At 45.3% G+C, this 18,626-nt stretch overlaps 1 protein-coding gene across 4 annotated transcripts; it reads left to right on the top strand.

The window, feature by feature from the left end:
- Positions 1 to 29: 29 nt before the first annotated feature.
- uck2b (uridine-cytidine kinase 2b) lies at positions 30 to 18,214 on the top strand. Of its 4 annotated transcripts, none has more exons than XM_015957667.3 (13): positions 30 to 185; positions 1,637 to 1,796; positions 2,200 to 2,296; positions 2,487 to 2,629; positions 2,725 to 2,822; positions 12,508 to 12,591; positions 12,690 to 12,773; positions 13,003 to 13,059; positions 13,133 to 13,214; positions 13,293 to 13,324; positions 15,440 to 15,517; positions 17,715 to 17,780; positions 17,925 to 18,214. In XM_015957667.3, the coding sequence occupies exons 1-13, from the start codon at positions 81 to 83 to the stop codon at positions 18,000 to 18,002; spliced, it is 1,164 nt and encodes a 387-aa protein (XP_015813153.1). In that variant the 5' UTR covers positions 30 to 80; the 3' UTR covers positions 18,003 to 18,214. The 4 variants fall into 4 exon arrangements, with proteins under 4 accessions (XP_015813153.1, XP_015813155.1, XP_015813156.1 ...); XM_015957668.3 differs by lacking the exon at positions 30 to 185 and adding an exon at positions 1,380 to 1,518; XM_015957669.3 differs by lacking the exons at positions 13,003 to 13,059; positions 13,133 to 13,214; positions 13,293 to 13,324.
- Positions 18,215 to 18,626: the final 412 nt, after the last annotated feature.

The following is an 18,626-nucleotide window of genomic DNA, read 5'->3' as shown; positions in this document are numbered from 1 at the left end:
ACGTAGAGCCAGTAAAGTGGGAGGAGCTTGTCCACAGTCATGTTGCTACACCGGCTCAGCACCTCGGGCTCATTGCAAGTATGGCCGGGGACAATGAGACACTACTTAGCAGTCGTGACGAGAACACCGACGTTATTCAGCAACCTTTTCTCATCGGTGTCTCCGGCGGCACTGCCAGCGGCAAGGTTTGCGCTCTTGCTGGCTCTTTGAATCGTAATATAAGATGTCACGGTTTGATTTTTGAGTTGAGTTTCTGCTGATGGGTGTCGCTGTTGCCGGTTGCTTGTTGACCGCGTGGCTTTTCAGTGACGCAACGTTCAGCTCGCAGTCGTCCACGTCTCCGCTAGAGCTGGCGGTGCGAGCTTTGGCTTCAACGCGTTTATATCTCCCCGTTTAAGATAAAACATGTTCATATCGGTATCAGTTTGTTGTGTTTCCTGGTGTTAGCTTAGTTAGCAGCTAGCTAACGGTAAACTCGTCACATGCTAGCAGTAAGTGTCGTGGCGGAAAACGGCACCCCCATCCCGAGAAGCACATGTGAACGCACCACATTCGGTATAACTGATGCACACGTGTAGTGTTTTTCACGCGTTTTTAAATTTGTCGGCGATCATTTTAATGTGATATGGGTTTGTTTTCAGTGGGATGGGATATCTGATGTTTTATTAACAGATTTGGATCATAATAAAATAATTGTTTAAAGCCATTTTCCCAGAGTTGCTGAAGAATAAAGTCCGTTTTGTCCAACATGAAGGTTCTTTTTGCAGCGGTAGTCCATTTTCGGTACAACACCAGGTGCATCCACACTGTCCTGTCTGATCTAGTTAAACTAAACATCCGGGACCTCGCTGCCTTCCAACAACAGTGTACACAAAAACACGTTTTTCCCCTTTTTCCTGACCTAGAATGTCTGTTTAATAACATTCAAGTAAAAGTTAAACACAGTCTGAGCGTTGTTTCGTGGAAAATAGGTCCCCGCTTCCCAGACACCGAGTGAAAGATTTTATCTTTTGTTGTTCTGACCTGTTCGAGCAGCTGCGTAGGCTGCGCTCAGCCAACGTCACTCTGCGGATGATTTAGCGTTAAAATTTAAAACAAAGACGTAGCTAAACTTCATTATGACGTAGCTTTTCATTTATTTATTTTTTTATATTTAAGGCACAACACTAAATGTGCTAATTCATCTGTTTAATTGTAAGTAAACGGATCGTGCTAATGGAAATTTATCTCAACGGTAAAATATAGTTTTATTTTCTAAGACTTAACATGGTTCAGTCAGGACTCGGTGATGTGTCAGCACTTCACCTTGTCAGGATTTGACTGACAAGACAAACTTCCAGGTTTTGAGGAGCACATGGATTTATTGTAGGACAGTTTTAATTGGCACAAAGGGCCCTGGGCCTCAGGCAGCAGGGGAATGCCTAGTCAGCAGCGGGCATGAGATCCTTTTGGTTGGGGAGGTCAGTGAGGGCGTGCACGGGCGGCCTCAGGGCAGTTTTTCTGTTTATTCCATGAAAGGTGAGACATTGCCTATTGGTTAATTCTCTAGTATAAAGTTTAGTGTTAATTGGGATATATTCAGCCCTATGAATATTTACACTTTCCCATGTTTCTGTTTGGATTTTGTTTCCTGTAGTCCTCAGTATGTGAGAAGATCATGGAGCTGCTGGGACAGAACAAGATTGACCACCACCAGCGCCAGGTAGCAATCCTGAGCCAGGACAGCTTCTACAAAGCGCTGACTCCAGAGCAGAAAGCCAAGGCGCTTAAGGGCCAGTTCAACTTTGATCATCCAGGTACTAAAACGACACTTCAGCCCCTTTGTTTTAGACCCAACCTAAAAGTTGGATGGCTTCTATTCCAGCTCGTTTTACTACTTAACCGGTTAATTTGTCGCTCTCTTTCAAAACATTTGATGTTCATGCATATCAGGATAGGTGGGACTGTTGTAGAAATGTAATGCCCTTTATGCCTCCTGTAGTTGATGCCAGGGGGGCAGAACCAGTTTTTGGAGGTATATTTTATACTGTTGGCTGCTGCTTCTGTTCTCAGCTAGTTTAGGGTTCCTCAGAAACAGCAGCTGTCTCAGGCCTCAAACTGAACTTCTCACCCGTTTCTGTATGATGTGGTTTCTTATTGGTGTAACTATGTTTGTTTGAGTTCTCAGTAACACCTTGGGATGCATCTTCCTTTCCCTAGATGCCTTTGACAATGAGCTGATCATGCAAACACTCAGGCAGATACTGCAGGGGAAGACCGTTCACATCCCCATTTATGACTTTGTCACTCATTCCAGGTGAGCACTTCCTTGTTTCCTCGGTTTCTCCAACTCCCTTTATTATGTATCCTCACAGGGAAAAGCTCTGGTGTTCAGTAACCAGTTCCTGAAACTAAAGCGAGCTCTGACCTTCAGAATAGAGCCGCCTGTCGTGTGTTGTAATAAATCACTTGCAGGGAGTGGGCAACTTCTCTGTGTGTTGTTCCAGGGGAGATGAGTTTGTTACCGTGTATCCAGCTGATGTGGTCCTGTTTGAGGGCATCCTCATGTTCTACTCCCAGGAAATCAGAGATCTGTTCCAGATGAAGCTGTTTGTTGACACAGATCCAGACACACGGCTCTCACGTCGAGGTGTGGAGATGGAGCTGGCTGAACTGTAGCAGCTGCTGATTACGTTAGTCACATTTCTGACTCGAAGCCTGCTCTGTGCCTTGTTTCTGTTTCAGTTCTGAGGGACATCAATGAGCGTGGCAGAGATCTAGACCAGGTTCTGAGTCAGTACATCACCTTTGTAAAACCGGCCTTTGAGGAGTTCTGTTTACCGGTAAGTAAATCCCTGAAGGTTACCGCTGATCAGAGGTGGAAAGAGTTCTAAAATTTCCTACTTAAGTACGAGTACCAATACTTTGATATTTATTTACTCAAGTACAAGTAAAAGTTCTTGCCTAAAGTTTTACTCAAGTAAAAGTAAAAAGTATCGTAAACAAAATGTACTCAAAGTAAAAGTTACTTAGTTACATTTTTGTCAGCGTAAGGATGGCTACATCTAAGTAGTGCTAAATCACAGCGCCAGTTCACAATTCGCTCGTATGCACGTGCACACACACACACACACAAACACACACAGCTTGATGGAAGGATTTCTATCCAGTCAGTGAGAACAGGACGTGCACATTGATTGGACGAGGTTTTTCTAGGATGGTAAGTTTCAATTGTGATTAAAATTATTCTTTATTTTGAGAAAAAAATATTTTTTAGACACCATCAGTGTGTGAGGTATCTCAATGTCCTCATGACAAAACTCTAACATGAGACTGTGCTCTAACCTGTCACATAACGAGCTAAATGAAAGTCAGACATTTCAGATGGACCGTATGACCGCTGCTAACGTTGGCCCTGCCCTACTTTACCTCTACATTACAGTTCCTTTATCCATGTCCGTCCTAGAGCTCCTCTCTGACCTTCATGCTTATTTAGAGCAGCTGATTTTTAAAGTTAGCAGAGTTCATCCTTGGTGGTGGGTTCACTCACTCATTTAACCCTTCACCACTGAAATCAGTTTGTTCATTCCAATCCTCCTAAATAATCCTCCAATCATCCAACTGGAATCCTTGAGGGTCCCGTAACGTCCATCCTGTCAGAAGAGGCCTTGGGAGCCCAGGTGTTACTAGAACTAACGGTGTCTCCTCACCAGCGTGAGCCTCCAAACTGTGAAGGTTGGTCTCCAAACATGAACTTTACATTCATGCATTTATCTCGTCTTGTAACACTTTAACATGTTTTAAAAGGCTTGTGTCATGATAAGTTACACCTCCCAGACCAAAGATAAGATAAAATATTATCATAAACACTGCAGAGACGTCATTATGTATGAAATATAAGTTATTTTCCTGAGCCATTACTTCAGCCAAGATATAGGATGCATGGATTTGATGAAACCACGCTGTCTCATGCAGTCCTATATGTGCAACACACACACACACACGTCATGACTAATTTAACTACATTGAACTACTTTAGTAATACTTTAATCTCGTATTCTGGAGTAAAATAAAGAAACTAGTTAAATCATCACATATCTGTGGGATCAAGAAGCATCTTCTGAGTTCAAACACAGGGATGGAGCACAATGTTTACACCTGAACAGTATCAGGATGTTTTAACTCACAGAGGCCTGCAGGTCTTCTGTTTTATGAGCAAAGCGCTGAGAATCCGCTTGTTAGGAGCGCTAAACGTTATTTTGCCGCTTCCGTGCGGAGCGGTAGAGAAACACGTTTCAAACACGGAACAGAGTCTGGTTACCGAACCCAGCAGAATTGTGATGACGTCACACCGGTGCGCGTAGGTGTGGGTTCCAACCCACAGAGGAGGGAGAGAGGAGGTAAACAGCGAGTTGAGGGACTGAACTGATGTTTTAGAGCAGAAGTGTACACCCACACCCCCCACGGTTTAGACGCGGCGCTCATGCAGGTGTCCCTTCCTGTTCCGACGCTGCTACACGTAATATTTTTAATTTATTAAGCCTACAATTTATTTTTACTCAGTAACGGATATTATTTAAAATGTAGCGAATTACAAATCTTTTTAAAAAACTTACTAAAGTAAAAGTACAGATTTTGAAAACGACTTAAAAAGTATAAATATACAAAAAAGCTACTCCATTACAGTAACATGAGTAAATGTAATTTGTTACTTTCCACCTCTGCCGCTGATAGAAATACGGTCCACTAGAGGGCACTGTGTAGGAGATCTTATGAGCTTCATTTTTAAGTTAACTGTGTTATTTTCATTTCTCTGTACCAGACAAAGAAGTATGCAGACGTGATAATCCCACGAGGAGCGGATAACCTTGGTAAGACAGTGGGATTATTGTGGAAACGGACTTTGTGTTGTCTGCTGTGGGACACAAACACTGTCCTGATTTGGTCCTGTCCCTCCACCTTCAGTCAGACAAAGTATTCAGACTCTTGTAGACTTTCCAGATTCTTCCTGGTCCAAACAAAGCTTAAGCCCATTAGTTATGTGGGACTGAGAACTCACAGCTTCCGTGTGCTTTTTGAAGGTCTGATAGGTCTTGTATTTATTCCAGTTTTGTGTAACTGTCTCTGTCCTTTTCGCAGTGGCCATTAACTTAATAGTTCAACACATCCAGGACATTCTGAACGGAGGACTAAGCAAGCGTCACAACGGCTGCACTAACGGACACAGTCCAACTCCGAGGCAGCGGCGAACGTCTGAGTCCAGCAGCCGCCCTCATTGACCTCACGGCACCTCTCTCAACCGAGCGGAGGGAGGGGGGGTGTCGTGCTGTAAATAATGCCACTCGGCATCGTTGTATTTAAGAGCAAAACAGACGTGGAAAAAGGAATTGAATGCCTTGTGTTGAAACCATCAGTTATATTGTATTTGTGAAACTTTGATTTAAATTTCCATTTGGAGGGAAAAGGTCTTGTTTAAGACTGCAGGGTTAAGTTAATCCCAGACGCTCCTCCCTAATTTTTTTTTTTTTCTTAATGTCTCCTGCTGCTCAGTTGCACCCCTTGTCAATAATAAATGAGGGGAAACTATTTATTCTGTCTGATGAAAGCCAAATCCTCGATGTCTCCGTCGTCTCAGACGTGTTGGGCGGGTTAAAACCTGAGGGGTGAGAATTGGAAACTGATCAAAAATTTGCACTTGATGTTGACAATCTGGGAAGTGTTTCTCGCTGCAGTCTTGGTCTGACTTCAGTGGTTAGTGTTGGGTCATTCGTGCTGAAACATGCAGATGGTGAGGTTTATCTGGCTGCTACCCAGATTGGTGGGATTTGTTTGTGGTTTCTTGTCTCCATCTAGTTTAAATTAAACATTTCTTCATCCAAATTTCGGGCTAAATCATTTTGATTTAAGTGGGTTGTGTTCTTACCTCCCAGTTTTGATGCTTTACAAGTATTCAACCAGCCACATCAGCTGTGATTTCAGTGTCATATTCTTACTCAGGTTAGAAGCAAGTCATCTGAATTACAGGTGGGGTTGTGAGCCACAGCAATAGCAGTCATTCCAGGTGCGTGGCTACTAATCGTGAAGACCCACCACAGCCTCCGGGTCGCCTCAGGGTCACACAGAACACACAGTAGAAATGATCACTTGTAAGATAATACTGATTCAGTTTTCTATGCTGTTTTCTGTATTTGTTTAGTGCAATTGAATGAATGAGCTGTACTGTACGGCTGAAGATCTTGGGACTGAAATGTAATTGAAGTCAGTTGCTTTGAAAGTAAATAAACTGATTAAATATCTGAAATTTCGTTATTTAGGTACGTGTTGGTGAGGAAAAGGTTTTGGTTTCAGTGTTTAATAGAACTCTAGTTTAGAACATCAGAGCTTTCCTGATGAATCCCTGCTTGACCAAGTGCTGCTCTTCCCTGTGGTACACCGGCTCCACGAATGATTCTCAGGTGGATTCAGTCCCTTACAATCCAAACAAGGCTCGCGCGCGTCCATAGGACGTTTCTCAATCTGTACTTGTGTACTCACGTCCTTGTAAAATGTCATCAATGACAGCCCAAGGACTTCCAATCCTAAGTATGCATCATGGCAAGTTAACTCAAATTCCCAGATGTGTTCTTGCTCCATCCACAAATTATCAGGTGTAATCTGTAAATTTTGCTGTGTTTGGGTTTTACTCTTCAAAATAAAATGTTAATTAGCAAACCCACTACCAAAATAAAAGCACCACAGCTGTCTTTTTATTCATTAAAGAGTGGGAAATGCTAACATTTTAATAGTTTTGATCAAAAGTGGGCCAAATGTAATACAAATAATACGTTTTTGTTATTTAAAGTGCAAGTCACCCCAAAACTCAACTTTTTATTTCCTGATAATCGAAATAAATGAGTGTCTAATCTTGCTGTAGGCACGTGTACCCAATAATTTGGCACTTTAGTGAATCTTAGTTAAAGGTGCATTCCTTAATTTGCAAAGCAAATTAGCTTAAAATGTTTTTTTTTTTCATTCCTCTTGATGTGCTAACATGTAAAATAACGTAATGTTTGTATAACAAGGTAATGTAAAAATTCTGCCTAAAACTCAATGTTGCGCCTAGCCTGGCAAGCCAGACTAAATAAATGTATTATTTAGTCTGTCTGGCCATGCTCCATTGACGGCTCTCGGTTGTGGGTCGGGTTCTACCGTTGTCTTTCAAATGATCTCCACATTCCACTGGACAATGAATGTGACATACTCTTGTTTCACTCTGTTGCATCATCCCACCCACCAGGCATATAGAGTGCCCTGATTGGCCCACAAAGCGATAAAGCTCTGTGATTTGTTCACTAAGCAGATAGAGCACTATGATTGTCTTCGTCTTCCTCCGCTTATCCGGGTCCGGGTCGCGGGGGCAGCATCCCAATTAGGGAGCTCCAGGCCGTCCTCTCCCCGGCCTTGTCCACCAGCTCCTCCGGCAGGACCCCAAGGCGTTCCCGGACCAGATTGGAGATGTAACCTCTCCAACGTGTCCTGGGTCGACCCGGGGGCCTTCTGCCAGCAGGACATGCCCGAAACACCTCCCCGGGGAGGCGTCCAGGAGGCATCCTGACCAGATGCCCAAACCACCTCAACTGGCTCCTTTCGATCCGGAGGAGCAGCGGTTCTACTCCGAGTCCCTCCCGAATGTCCGAGCTCCTCACCCTATCTCTAAGGCTGAGCCCGGCCACCCTACGGAGGAAACTCATTTCGGCCGCTTGTATCCGCGATCTCGTTCTTTCGGTCATTACCCAAAGCTCATGACCATAGGTGAGGATTGGGACGTAGATCGACCGGTAAATCGAGAGCCTGGCTTTCTGGCTCAGCTCCCTCTTCCCCACGACAGATCGGCTCAGCGTCCACATCACTGCAGACGCCGAACCAATCCGCCTGTCGATCTCCCGATCCCTCCTACCCTCACTCGTGAACAAGACCCCGAGATACTTAAACTCCTCCACTTGAGGTAGGACCTCTCCCCCGACCCGGAGGTGGCAAGCCACCCTTTTCCGGTCGAGAACCATGGTCTCAGATTTGGAGGTGCTGATCCTCATCCCAGCCGCTTCACATTCGGCCGCGAACCTACCCAGCAAGAGCTGAAGGTCAGAGCTGGATGAAGCTAGGAGGACCACATCATCCGCAAAAAGCAGAGACGAGATTCTCCTGCCACCAAACTCGACACACTCCACACCACGGCTGCGTCTAGAAATTCTGTCCATAAAAGTGATGAACAGAACCGGTGACAAAGGGCAGCCCTGGCGGAGTCCAACCCTCACCGGGAACAGGTCCGACTTACTACCGGCTATGCGGACCAAACTCACGCTCCTCTGGTAAAGGGACTGAATGGCCCTTAACAGAAAGCCACCCACCCCATACTCCTGGAGCGTCCCCCACAGGGTGCCCCTGGGGACACAGTCATAAGCCTTCTCCAAATCCACAAAGCACATGTGGATTGGTTGGGCAAACTCCCATGCCCCCTCCATCACCCTTGCAAGGGTATAGAGCTGGTCCACAGTTCCACGGCCAGGACGAAAACCACATTGCTCCTCCTCTATCTGAGATTCAACTATCGATCGGACCCTCCTCTCCAGTACCTTGGCGTAGACCTTTCCAGGGAGGCTGAGGAGTGTGATCCCCCTATAGTTGGAACACACCCTCAGGTCACCCTTTTTAAAGATGGGGACCACCACCCCGGTCTGCCACTCCCTAGGAACTGCCCCCGATGACCACGCAATGTTGTAGAGACGTGTCAACCATGACAGCCCTACAACATCCATAGCCTTGAGATACCCAGGACGAACCTCATCCGCCCCCGGGGCTCCGCCGCTGTGTAGTTGTTTGACTACCTCAGCAACTTCTGCCCCCGAGATCGGACAGTCCATCCCCAGGCCTCCCAGCTCTGGTTCCTCCTCGGAATGCGCATTGGTGGGATTGAGGAGCTCCTCAAAGTATTCCTTCCACCGTCCGACTATAGCCTCAGTTGACGTCAGCAGCTCCCCATCCCCACTGTAAACAGTGTGAGCGAGTTGCTGCCTTCCTCTCCTGAGGCACCGGACAGTTTGCCAGAACCTCTTTGGAGCCGATCGATAGTCTTTCTCCATGGCCTCACCAAACTCCTCCCACGCCCGAGATTTTGCCTCGGCAACTGCCACTTCTGCACCCCGCTTGGCTATCCGGTACCTGTCTGCTGCCTCCGGAGACCCACAGACCAGCCACGCCCTGTAGGCCTCCTTCTTCAGCCTGACGGCTCCCCGAACCTCTGGTGTCCACCAGCGGGTACGGGGGTTGCCACCACGACTGGCACCGGCCACCTTACGACCACAGCTAGCAACGGCCGCCTCGACAATCGCAGAGTGGAACAAGGCCCACTCGGACTCAATGTCCTCCACTGCTCTCGGGACGTGGTCAAAGCTCTGCTGGAGGTGGGAATTGAAGACCGTCTTGACAGGTTCTTCTGCCAGGCGTTCCCAGCAGACCCTCACTATGCGTTTGGGTCTGCCAGGTCTACGCGGCATGTTCCCTTGCCATCTGATCCATCTCACCACCAGGTGGTGATCAGTTGACAGCTCCGCCCCTCTCTTCACTCGGGTGTCCAAAACATACGGCCGCAGGTCAGATGATACGACTACAAAATCTATCATCGACCTGTGACCTAGGCTGCCCTGGTACCAAGTGTACCGGTGGGCATCCTTATGTTCGAACATGGTGTTCGTTATGGCCAAACTGCGGCTTGCACAGAAGTCCAATAACAAAACACCGCTCGAGTTCAGATTAGGTGGGCCGTTCCTCCCAATCACACCCCTCCAGGTCAAGCTGTCATTGCCCACGTGAGCATTGAAGTCCCCCAGCAGGACAATGGAGTCCCCTGATGGAGCACTATCTAGCACTCGTCCCAGGGACTCCAAAAAGGGTGGGTACTCTGAACTGATATTTGGCCCATAAGCACAAACAACAGTCAGGACCCGTTCCCCGACCCGAAGGCGCAAGGAAGCTACCCTCTTATCCCCCGGGGTAAACCCCAACACACAGGCAGAGAGTCTCGGGGCTAACAAAAAGCCAACCCCAGCCCTCCGCCTCTCACCCGGAGCAACTCCAGCAAAGTAGAGTGTCCAACCCCTCTCCAGGTCTCGGGTTCCAGAGCCAATGCAATGTGTCGAGGTGAGTCCGACTATATCTAGGCGGTACCGCTCAACCTCTGCCACAAGCTCCGGCTCCTTCCCCGCCAGCGAGGTGACGTTCCATGTCCCAAAAACTAGTTTTCTTGTCCGGGGATTGGACCGCCAAGGCTCCCGCCTTGGTCTGCCACCCGATTCGCATTGCACCGGACCCTTCATGTTCCTCCTGCGGGTGGTGGGTCCACAGTTTGACGAGCCCATGTATCCGGTTCAGGCTGGGCCCGGCTGGGCCCGGCCGGGCCCCATGGGCGAAAGCCCGGCCACCAGGCGCTCGCTCACGGGCCCCAAACCCAGGCCTGGCTCCAGGGTGGGACCCCGGTAACCCTCCGGGCCGGGTACTCCGACTCTTCGTTTTATCCGCCATGAAAGATCCTTCGAACCGTTCTTTGTCTCACCCTTCACCTAAGACCAATTTGTCATGGGAGACCCTACCAGGGGCACTAAGTGCCCCAGACAACATAGCTCCTAGGATCATTAGGGCACTCAAACTCCTCCACCACGATAAGGTGACGGTTCAAGGACTATGATTGGCCCACCATTATGGACCAATCACAGCTCTTTATGTGTTTGAAACCCCTCTAGAGAGCTGTGATTGGCTAGCCAGAGTCCTGGTAGGAGCTGCTGAGGTTCCAATGGAGCGTGCCTAGACCAAACTTTGCAAAGCAAGAATTTGGTCTAGTTCACTAGGCTATGTTGCGCCATCTTCAGGTAAAAATTCTGCACTGCATTTGAATTTAAATCTGCCATTGCTATTGGCTTAGAAGGACTCAGTCGGTCCTTGTCAGACATTACCTGCATGTCAACCACACCCCCTTAGCGCCATTTTAGGTGTATGACTTGCGTTGCTATGGGAAGCCGCAGCACTGCAGCACCCGATACATCTCCTGACAAGGACCGATGACGTTAGTACATTATGATGTCACAATGTCATGAGCTTGTGTGTGTGTGAATATTTTAGTGACTCCGCCCTCTCGGTCTGCCAGGCAACAGCATTTGTTGCGTTTTTCAAACAGGAAGTGGGAGTGGAGGAAGACTCATGTAGGGGGTGACTGTCAGGTTGTTTTTCTTACTGCAGCAAGAAGCAGCGCTTGTTGCCAGGACACAGCAGAGCATGGTTCTGTTCCAAATGCCGTCCTCGTCCTCCTGTACTCGGTAGAACAGACTTTCTGGTGTCCTTGCCAAGAACAAACTTGTCTAGTACACAAGCACTTCAATATTGAGAAACAGCCCTTGCTTCTCTGCATATTTAATTGAAGTTTTCGTCATTTATGTGTATTTTTCATGTTCTGCTCCAGAGTCTGGATGTTTAGAGACTCAAGGTTTTTGCGTAGAAGCTGTGAGTTTTAAGAATATACGTTCGTGGCGGTCACGTCACCCTAAAGTTAACACTAAACCGTTTGTCACAAATTTTCAGCTCTCATATTACACACCAAGGAAAAAACATAATTCAAGTCATTTTTAATGAACCAGAATACAAGCTGTTAACCTTTATAGTCACATCAATAAAGTATTTCCTTTTACATGTGTATTATGTTAGCAGTTACAAGGTACTTCAGGCTATTTGAACATTTTCATAACGAGGACAGCATGTTAATCATGGGTCCATCCCAGAGAAAAGCTGATATATAGTTATAGTTATTAATAATGCTGACATCAGTGGAATGAAATGCTTCTGGCTGCAAATGAGGATGAAATACAACATGAGCAAGGATTTGGAATTAGAATACAGAAGCATTTCCTTGTAAATTTAAATTTCAAATTTTCTCCCTGAAATGAATTTAACCTAAAATAAAGAGAAATATTGAGTTTTAAAACAGAAACTTTGTAGAATGAGGACATTTAGTTAGTGTTAAATTAACGGCATAACCTGTTCTTTTTTTTTTTTTTTACTGCTTTATGGTTTGAGCTTTGCACAGATTGTTTTAAGAGTCCTTCACATGTTTCAAGTTGCTTAAGTCCAGCGGGGGAAACAAACAAGAAAAAACTAATTCATCAACATAAATCATGTCGAAGCGAATAGTTGTCATTGGGTCACATCAACCTTTTTCAACCTCTCACATGCTTTAGTTTGTCCCTTTAGAGCTTCCGTAGATTGGGAGTGTTTGTGGTAAAATCATCGACATATATTAAAAAATGATTTATATATAAATTAAATATGAATATAAAAATAAATATAAATGTCAAATATAAATGAAATGAATTTAGTGTTACGGTTGGAAACTAATCACATGTTCAATGTTTAAAAAAATCTGTCTGGTTCAACCATACAGTTTATGGGTTAAACAGGACTTAATGACGTATCGATGTTACACCAATACCACTTTCTTTATTTTAGCCTCGAGTTTGGAATTCACGGAGAGTCTTGAACGCGGCAGGGGAACGCGTCAGCGTCGTGCGTCAGGTGAACGTGAAGATGGTGGTACGTTCTGTGGTCGACTCGCTGCGGTGGTATTTTCTAAGCGCCTTCACTAGATTTCGACTTTAGGCTTAACTCTTCATTGTTTTTATGCTTAACAGAAATTCGGCCTCCAGTTTAAAGCCACTCTGGAGAACGTCACCAACGTGAGACCGTTAGGTGAAGACTTCCGCTGGTTTCTCAAGGTGCTGTTGCCCATTAAGCTAGCATGCTGTGTTTTGTTTATTTTTTGCAAAATCCGTACTTGTTAATTGTTCACATTGCTCGTTTGTTTATAACCTACATCCGTGTTACGTAAATGTTAGTTTCAGAGCTGTCTTCCATTCAGGTTCAACTGATTTTATGTGATTAACATTATTTACATTTTTCTGGCCTCGAAAGTGATGCGTCATGTTGCCACGCTCTCTCGTTTAGCTTAAGTGTGGAAACTGTGGCGAGATCCCGGATAAATGGCAGTACGTGACGCTAGCGGTGAGTTCCGTTCACTGGTTTAACAGAACCCTTCACGTGCTCGGGATCCAACGGTTGTTCTGTGTGTTCGTAGGAAAGTGTTCCTTTAAAGGGGGGGCGAGGAAGTGCCAGCATGGTGCAAAAGTGTAAACTCTGTGGAAGAGAAAACTCCATAGGTAAACAAGGTTCGGTTTAGATTTAATCAGATTAAAAACACACTAGTTTTACCCAGAGTGTTTACTTTGTGTTTACAGACATCCTGGGAGATACAATAACTCCTTATAATGTAAGTAAAGCTCTCCAGTTTGTTCCGATTCAACACAACTACACGGGAAACACTCTGATGCTACACTAGCAGCTTCTGTAATACCCAAATGCACTAATGCACTGCTCAGTACCAGTTAAGATCATTCAATCATTCAATTTCTGATTCCGTTTCATCCTCAGTAGAGTCATAGGAAGCTGGTGTTTTTCTACAGCAGTCATCAGGCGAGAGACACCCAAGGACAATTTGGAGTCCTGGCATGCATGTTTCAAAGTTTACTGTTTGTGGAACACTACCCTGTCATGGTTTAGAATCATGCATTGCATTGAAGGTTCCCTTGCTCAAGTCATGACATGTGCAGGCCCATCTGAAGTTTGCCAGTGAGCATCTGGGTGATCCAGAGGAGGCATGGGAGAAAGTCATGTGGTCAGATGAGATCAAAACAGGTCTAAACACCACTTGCCATGTTTGGAGGGAAAAGAAGGATTAGTTGCATCCCAAGAACACTTATCCCTTCTATTAATAACACATTCCTACTGTGAAGCATGGGGGTGGAAACATCATGCTCTGAAGATTATTTTCTGCGAAGGAGACGGGACGACTGCACTGTATTAAAATAGCAATGAAAGTCAAGGTGTCGGTGAGTACAGTTTCCTTCACCATCAAAAGGCACTTAGAAAATGGGGTCAAACTGCCGGGAGAAGTCTGGCAGATCTAAAGCCACAGCCACATCAGAGGACAAGTTTCTGAGAGTTAACAGCTTGTGTGATGGGCAGCTCACAGGACAACAGCTTCCAGCACAGCTTAATTGTGGTCGTAGTAAGCAAGTCTCAGTTTCATCTTTGAAAAGAAGACTTGGAGCTGCAGGTTTGACTGGATGGGTTGCAGCAAGAAAGCAACTGCTAAGACATCAGAATAAGAGAAAGAGGCTTGCCTGGGCCATGAAACCCCGCCATTGGACTACTGAAGACTGGAGGAAGGTATTATGGACTGATGAGTCCAAATTTGAAATCTTCGGTTCATGCAGGATCTTTGTACGCCGTTGAGTAGGTGAAAGGATAGTTCCACTGTGTGTGGCATCAACTTTCAAACATGGAGGAGGAAGTGTGATGGTCTGGGGATGTTTTGCATAATCCAGGGTCGGTGACTTGTACAGAGTGAGAGGCACCCTGAACCAAAACGACTACCACAGCATTCTCCAGCGCCATGCAGTACCCTCTGGTATGCGCCTAGTTGGTCAGGGGTTCATCCTACAGCAAGATAACGACCCAAAACATAAGTGCAAGCTACGCCAGAAGCACCTCGGGAAAGAAGAACAAGATGGTAAGCTTGTAAACATGGAGTAGCCGGCACAGCCTCCAGACTTAAACCCCATGGAGCTGGTTTGGGATGAACTGGACAGAAGAGTGAAAGCAAAGCAACCTACAAGTGCCACACATTTATGGGAACTTCTGCAACAGATATCAGCTGTTACATCTGCCAAAGGTGGCTGAGTCAAAAGTTTAGCATACACTTTGGTCTATAAATTGATTCCATGATTTATGTTTTAACTCCCAGTTGCTTATTTGTACCAAGCTTTCATTTCAGAGTGCAATGTGACATTAAACTGCATCATTTCTAATAAAAAATGGGGAAAATTGGGGCGTTCTAAAACTTTTGACCAGGTGTGTGTGTGTGTGTGTGTGTGTGTGTTTCTGCTTTGATGCTGTTGCCGCCTATAGGTTAGGGACTATTATGGTTTTAGGTCAGTTCTCTAAAAGCTGTTGGTAGTTTTTAAAAGATTTAATATTGATTAAAACAATCAGATGAAGAAGTGACACCCTGCTGAGTGCCCATCACCGACTCAGTGGCCTAGTGGTAGAGTGTCCGCCCTGAGATCGGGAGATCAGGGATTCGACTCCTGGTCAGACCAAAGACTTTGAAAAAATGGGACCAATGCCTCCCTGCTTGACACTCAGCATTAAGGGGTTGGATTGGGGGGTTAAACCACCAAATAGTTCCCGAGCGCGGCTTGTCTGCAGCTCACCGCTCCCCCAGGGGATGGGTCAAATGCGGAGAACAAATTTCACCACACACCTGTGTGTGTGTGTGTGTGTGTGACGACTAAATGGGACTTTGTGTTTTTGCTGGATTCAGGCTGAGGACAACGAGACCTTCAAGACCATGGTGCAGTTCGAGTGTCGAGGATTGGAGCCGGTTGATTTCCAACCACAAGTAAGAAGCTTTAAGCCTCACCTGTGTTCAGTTAACTTTTCAGATGCAGTGTTTTGGGCTTCGGCCGCCAGCTGGTTGGCGTAGATTCTGATGCACGTGTGAGTGAAGTCATCAAGCTGAAACCCATCATACAGAGTAGCAGCCTTTTTGTTTTCTTATATCTTAGTTATGTTATTGTTTCTCCCAGTAAACCAGTAGGGTCTGCAGAGTGACTCATTTAGATTTTAATATTTTAATACCCACTGGGCAAGGCTGGGGTCCCTTATTCACACATGAAAAATACAAAAGACCATGGTGGGTAGCAAAAGGAAACAAGACAGAGGCAGCACATATATCCTTTATTTTGTTGTCACTAGAATTCAGTTTTATTAATTTTGTTGCTGCCCCTTGGCATCCAAGAGAAATAAGGAGGAGAGCTTCGACGCGTGCAACTTTTTATTTGCGTCAGGCTGCAGATGCACACATCTCATTACCCAGAATCGCACCGAGCACCTGGTGCCAGTCACTGTGCAAACACCGTGAAAACTGAAAATGCATAATTTACAAATGAAAGACAATCGCTGACAATCAGGAGCAACAAACAAAAACAAAGAACAAATACCTTGCTCCTCTTGCCATGTCACGCAGAGGCTTGGCACGGCAAGACCATAGACTAAATGTACAAGCGTTTGTTAAGGCGACACGTTCTTATTTAATCACTTTTAGTCCAAATACCCGCACTTACGTGGAAGTTTGGTCTGCTGCAACACGCCAAGCCAGCTGGAATGCCAACGCCACGTCCACATCCGGGTTAACACCCACTTATATGCAACTGATGAATGAGTGATGTTGACAATCCACTTGCTCGCAGCTTTTTAAAAATTTAATATTTCCTAAAATGTTCCCCCAAAACAAACAAGCAATACTAGATAAATCAAATGCAATCAAAGACACCAACCAGCAAATAATATTTACAAAAACCAACTTGCGGCAAATGAAGGGTTTAGTCTACTAAACATAAAAACAATATTTTAACCACCTGGAGGTCACATATATGAGTTTCCTTTAGACAGCTCTCTAACTTTTCCAACATTTTGTTATTTTTTTAATCGTCAGCTTTATTTAAAGGGACATTATGGAAGTTTGACAGCCAAAACATGTATAGAAATAATAAATGTCTTCTTCATACATTCTCCTGCAATGCCCTGGTCCTGTAGAATGAGCCCTGGCATTTTTACTGTGATTGCCTGTTTTTCTGTAAAATCACAGAAAAAGAGAGATGCTCGGGTCGAGCAGGCTGCTTCATGCGCGTTCACGCTCAGGCATCGCCCGTAGCATTTGCTATCCGTAGCTTTAGCAGCAGAGAGAGAGGCAGTGCCACTTTGTCGCTGTTCCTAACGCCTAGTGACAAAGCTAGCTACATTTCTGAGGACCCTTAGCTACTTTCTGTAGAACTTTCTTCTAGATATTTCCTGCTAATTAGCAACAAAATAGCCATTTTCACTCCGAACCGTTCTTTGAACGTTGTTTCAGCTGTCATCAAGGATATAAATGTTACAGATACAAAGGATGTTACTAGAGTGTAGCTAGTAAGATGTCTGACTCTCATGCAGAAGACCTGGGTTTGATTCTGGATGTGAACATAGTTTATTTAGAGTTTCTTTTTTACATTAATGGTATATTTTTTACAGTAAGACGCCCAAATTTTTCTTTGAGACTTGCTGAACGGCATTGAATTCACAGATAAAAAAGATGTGGGTTCAACTTTCATTTTGGAACAATTTTTCAAGCAAGGGAAGGGAATGATCTGAGCATGCAGGAGGACTGACCCATCATAAACCTTTGTCGGCTGTGCTGAAGAGAAAGCTACAGAACCAAATTATTTAATTAATTAGCTGCGCGTTCTCCTGTCCTCTGTGCCCCCCCCCCCCCCCCACACACACACACACACGGGACTGTCTCAGCTGTTATTTTCATTAAGGAGTGTGCACGTACAGCATGCGCGCCTCGTGCACGAGCCTACTATTGAAGCTGCCGTTACGCTTTTGGCCTGAGGGGGCAATCACGAGCATAAAAATTCAAAACTCCGTAAAGTCCCTTTAATCATCAGCTCGTGTCCCATCTTTGCCCTTTCCCCCCTAAATAAAAACGGATCTCCATTTAAATCTGTTATAATTAAATGAGAGTAGCTAAAAGCCATCTGACTCGTTTCCTCCAGGCAGGCTTTGCTGCAGAAGGAGCAGAGTCAGGAACGCCGTTTCCAGAAGTCAACCTACTAGAAAAGGTATGTGCATCTGGAGCGTCCTGTCTGATGCCTCTGATCCTTTCATCGCATTCTGATCCTTTGCTCTCACTGGACAATGGCAGCCACATTGCTTCTTCCTTTGTTCATCCTCTTTTGTGCAAATCTTCATTTTGAACCATTTAGGACTGGACGGACTATGATGAGAAGGTCAGCGAGTCAGTGGGAATCTATGAGGTCACACACCGAGTTGTCAAATGTTGACATCGTTCTGCAACGAGCCTCCGGTGGCTGAAGGAGACACATCAGCCCCATTTCCTGTTAACCAGCATGCTTTTCCACAGAGACAGTGTGGTTGGGTTCATGATGAACAGTGAGAGAGTTGAACCAACAGAACAGACTTTCATTCATAGCTGGGATTGTTGCTGTTTTTGTGATTGTCTCAATAAAAACGAAGGGTGACCTTTTTCTCTTCAGGTGTTTGTTTTTCTGGGGTTTTCTCTATTTTAAATGAAGTTCTTTAAAGTTTCTATCAGTAGCGTATCTAAAGCCTGAGATGTACCTCTCCATCAGCTCGGATGCTGAGTTGCTCACAAGGGAGCCTAAGGCTCCTCCCCTTTCCCGTTGGCTCATGTGTTCCCAGAACAAAGAAAAAGTGAACGGGGCTCTAAAAGTTATTTTCTAATCGGCTTTGCCTTATGCCCTGAATCTCACACACACATCCTTACATTTAAACGAAAAGTGGTGGTGTGTGTTTTGACCATGTACTTTGAGATTTATTTGTAATTAAAATGACTACAAATCACATGTCGCTTATACGTTTTTCCCCACGTTAAATGCTCCTGTCGTCCTGAATGGTAACTGGCCTGTATGTGTAATGTGCCTTCT

This window comes from Nothobranchius furzeri, chromosome 11 (assembly GCF_043380555.1).
Source record: "Nothobranchius furzeri strain GRZ-AD chromosome 11, NfurGRZ-RIMD1, whole genome shotgun sequence".
Classification (NCBI taxonomy): Eukaryota; Metazoa; Chordata; class Actinopteri; order Cyprinodontiformes; family Nothobranchiidae; genus Nothobranchius; species Nothobranchius furzeri.
Note: the sequence above shows the minus strand (reverse complement) of the source record. Positions and strands in the feature narration are given on the sequence as shown.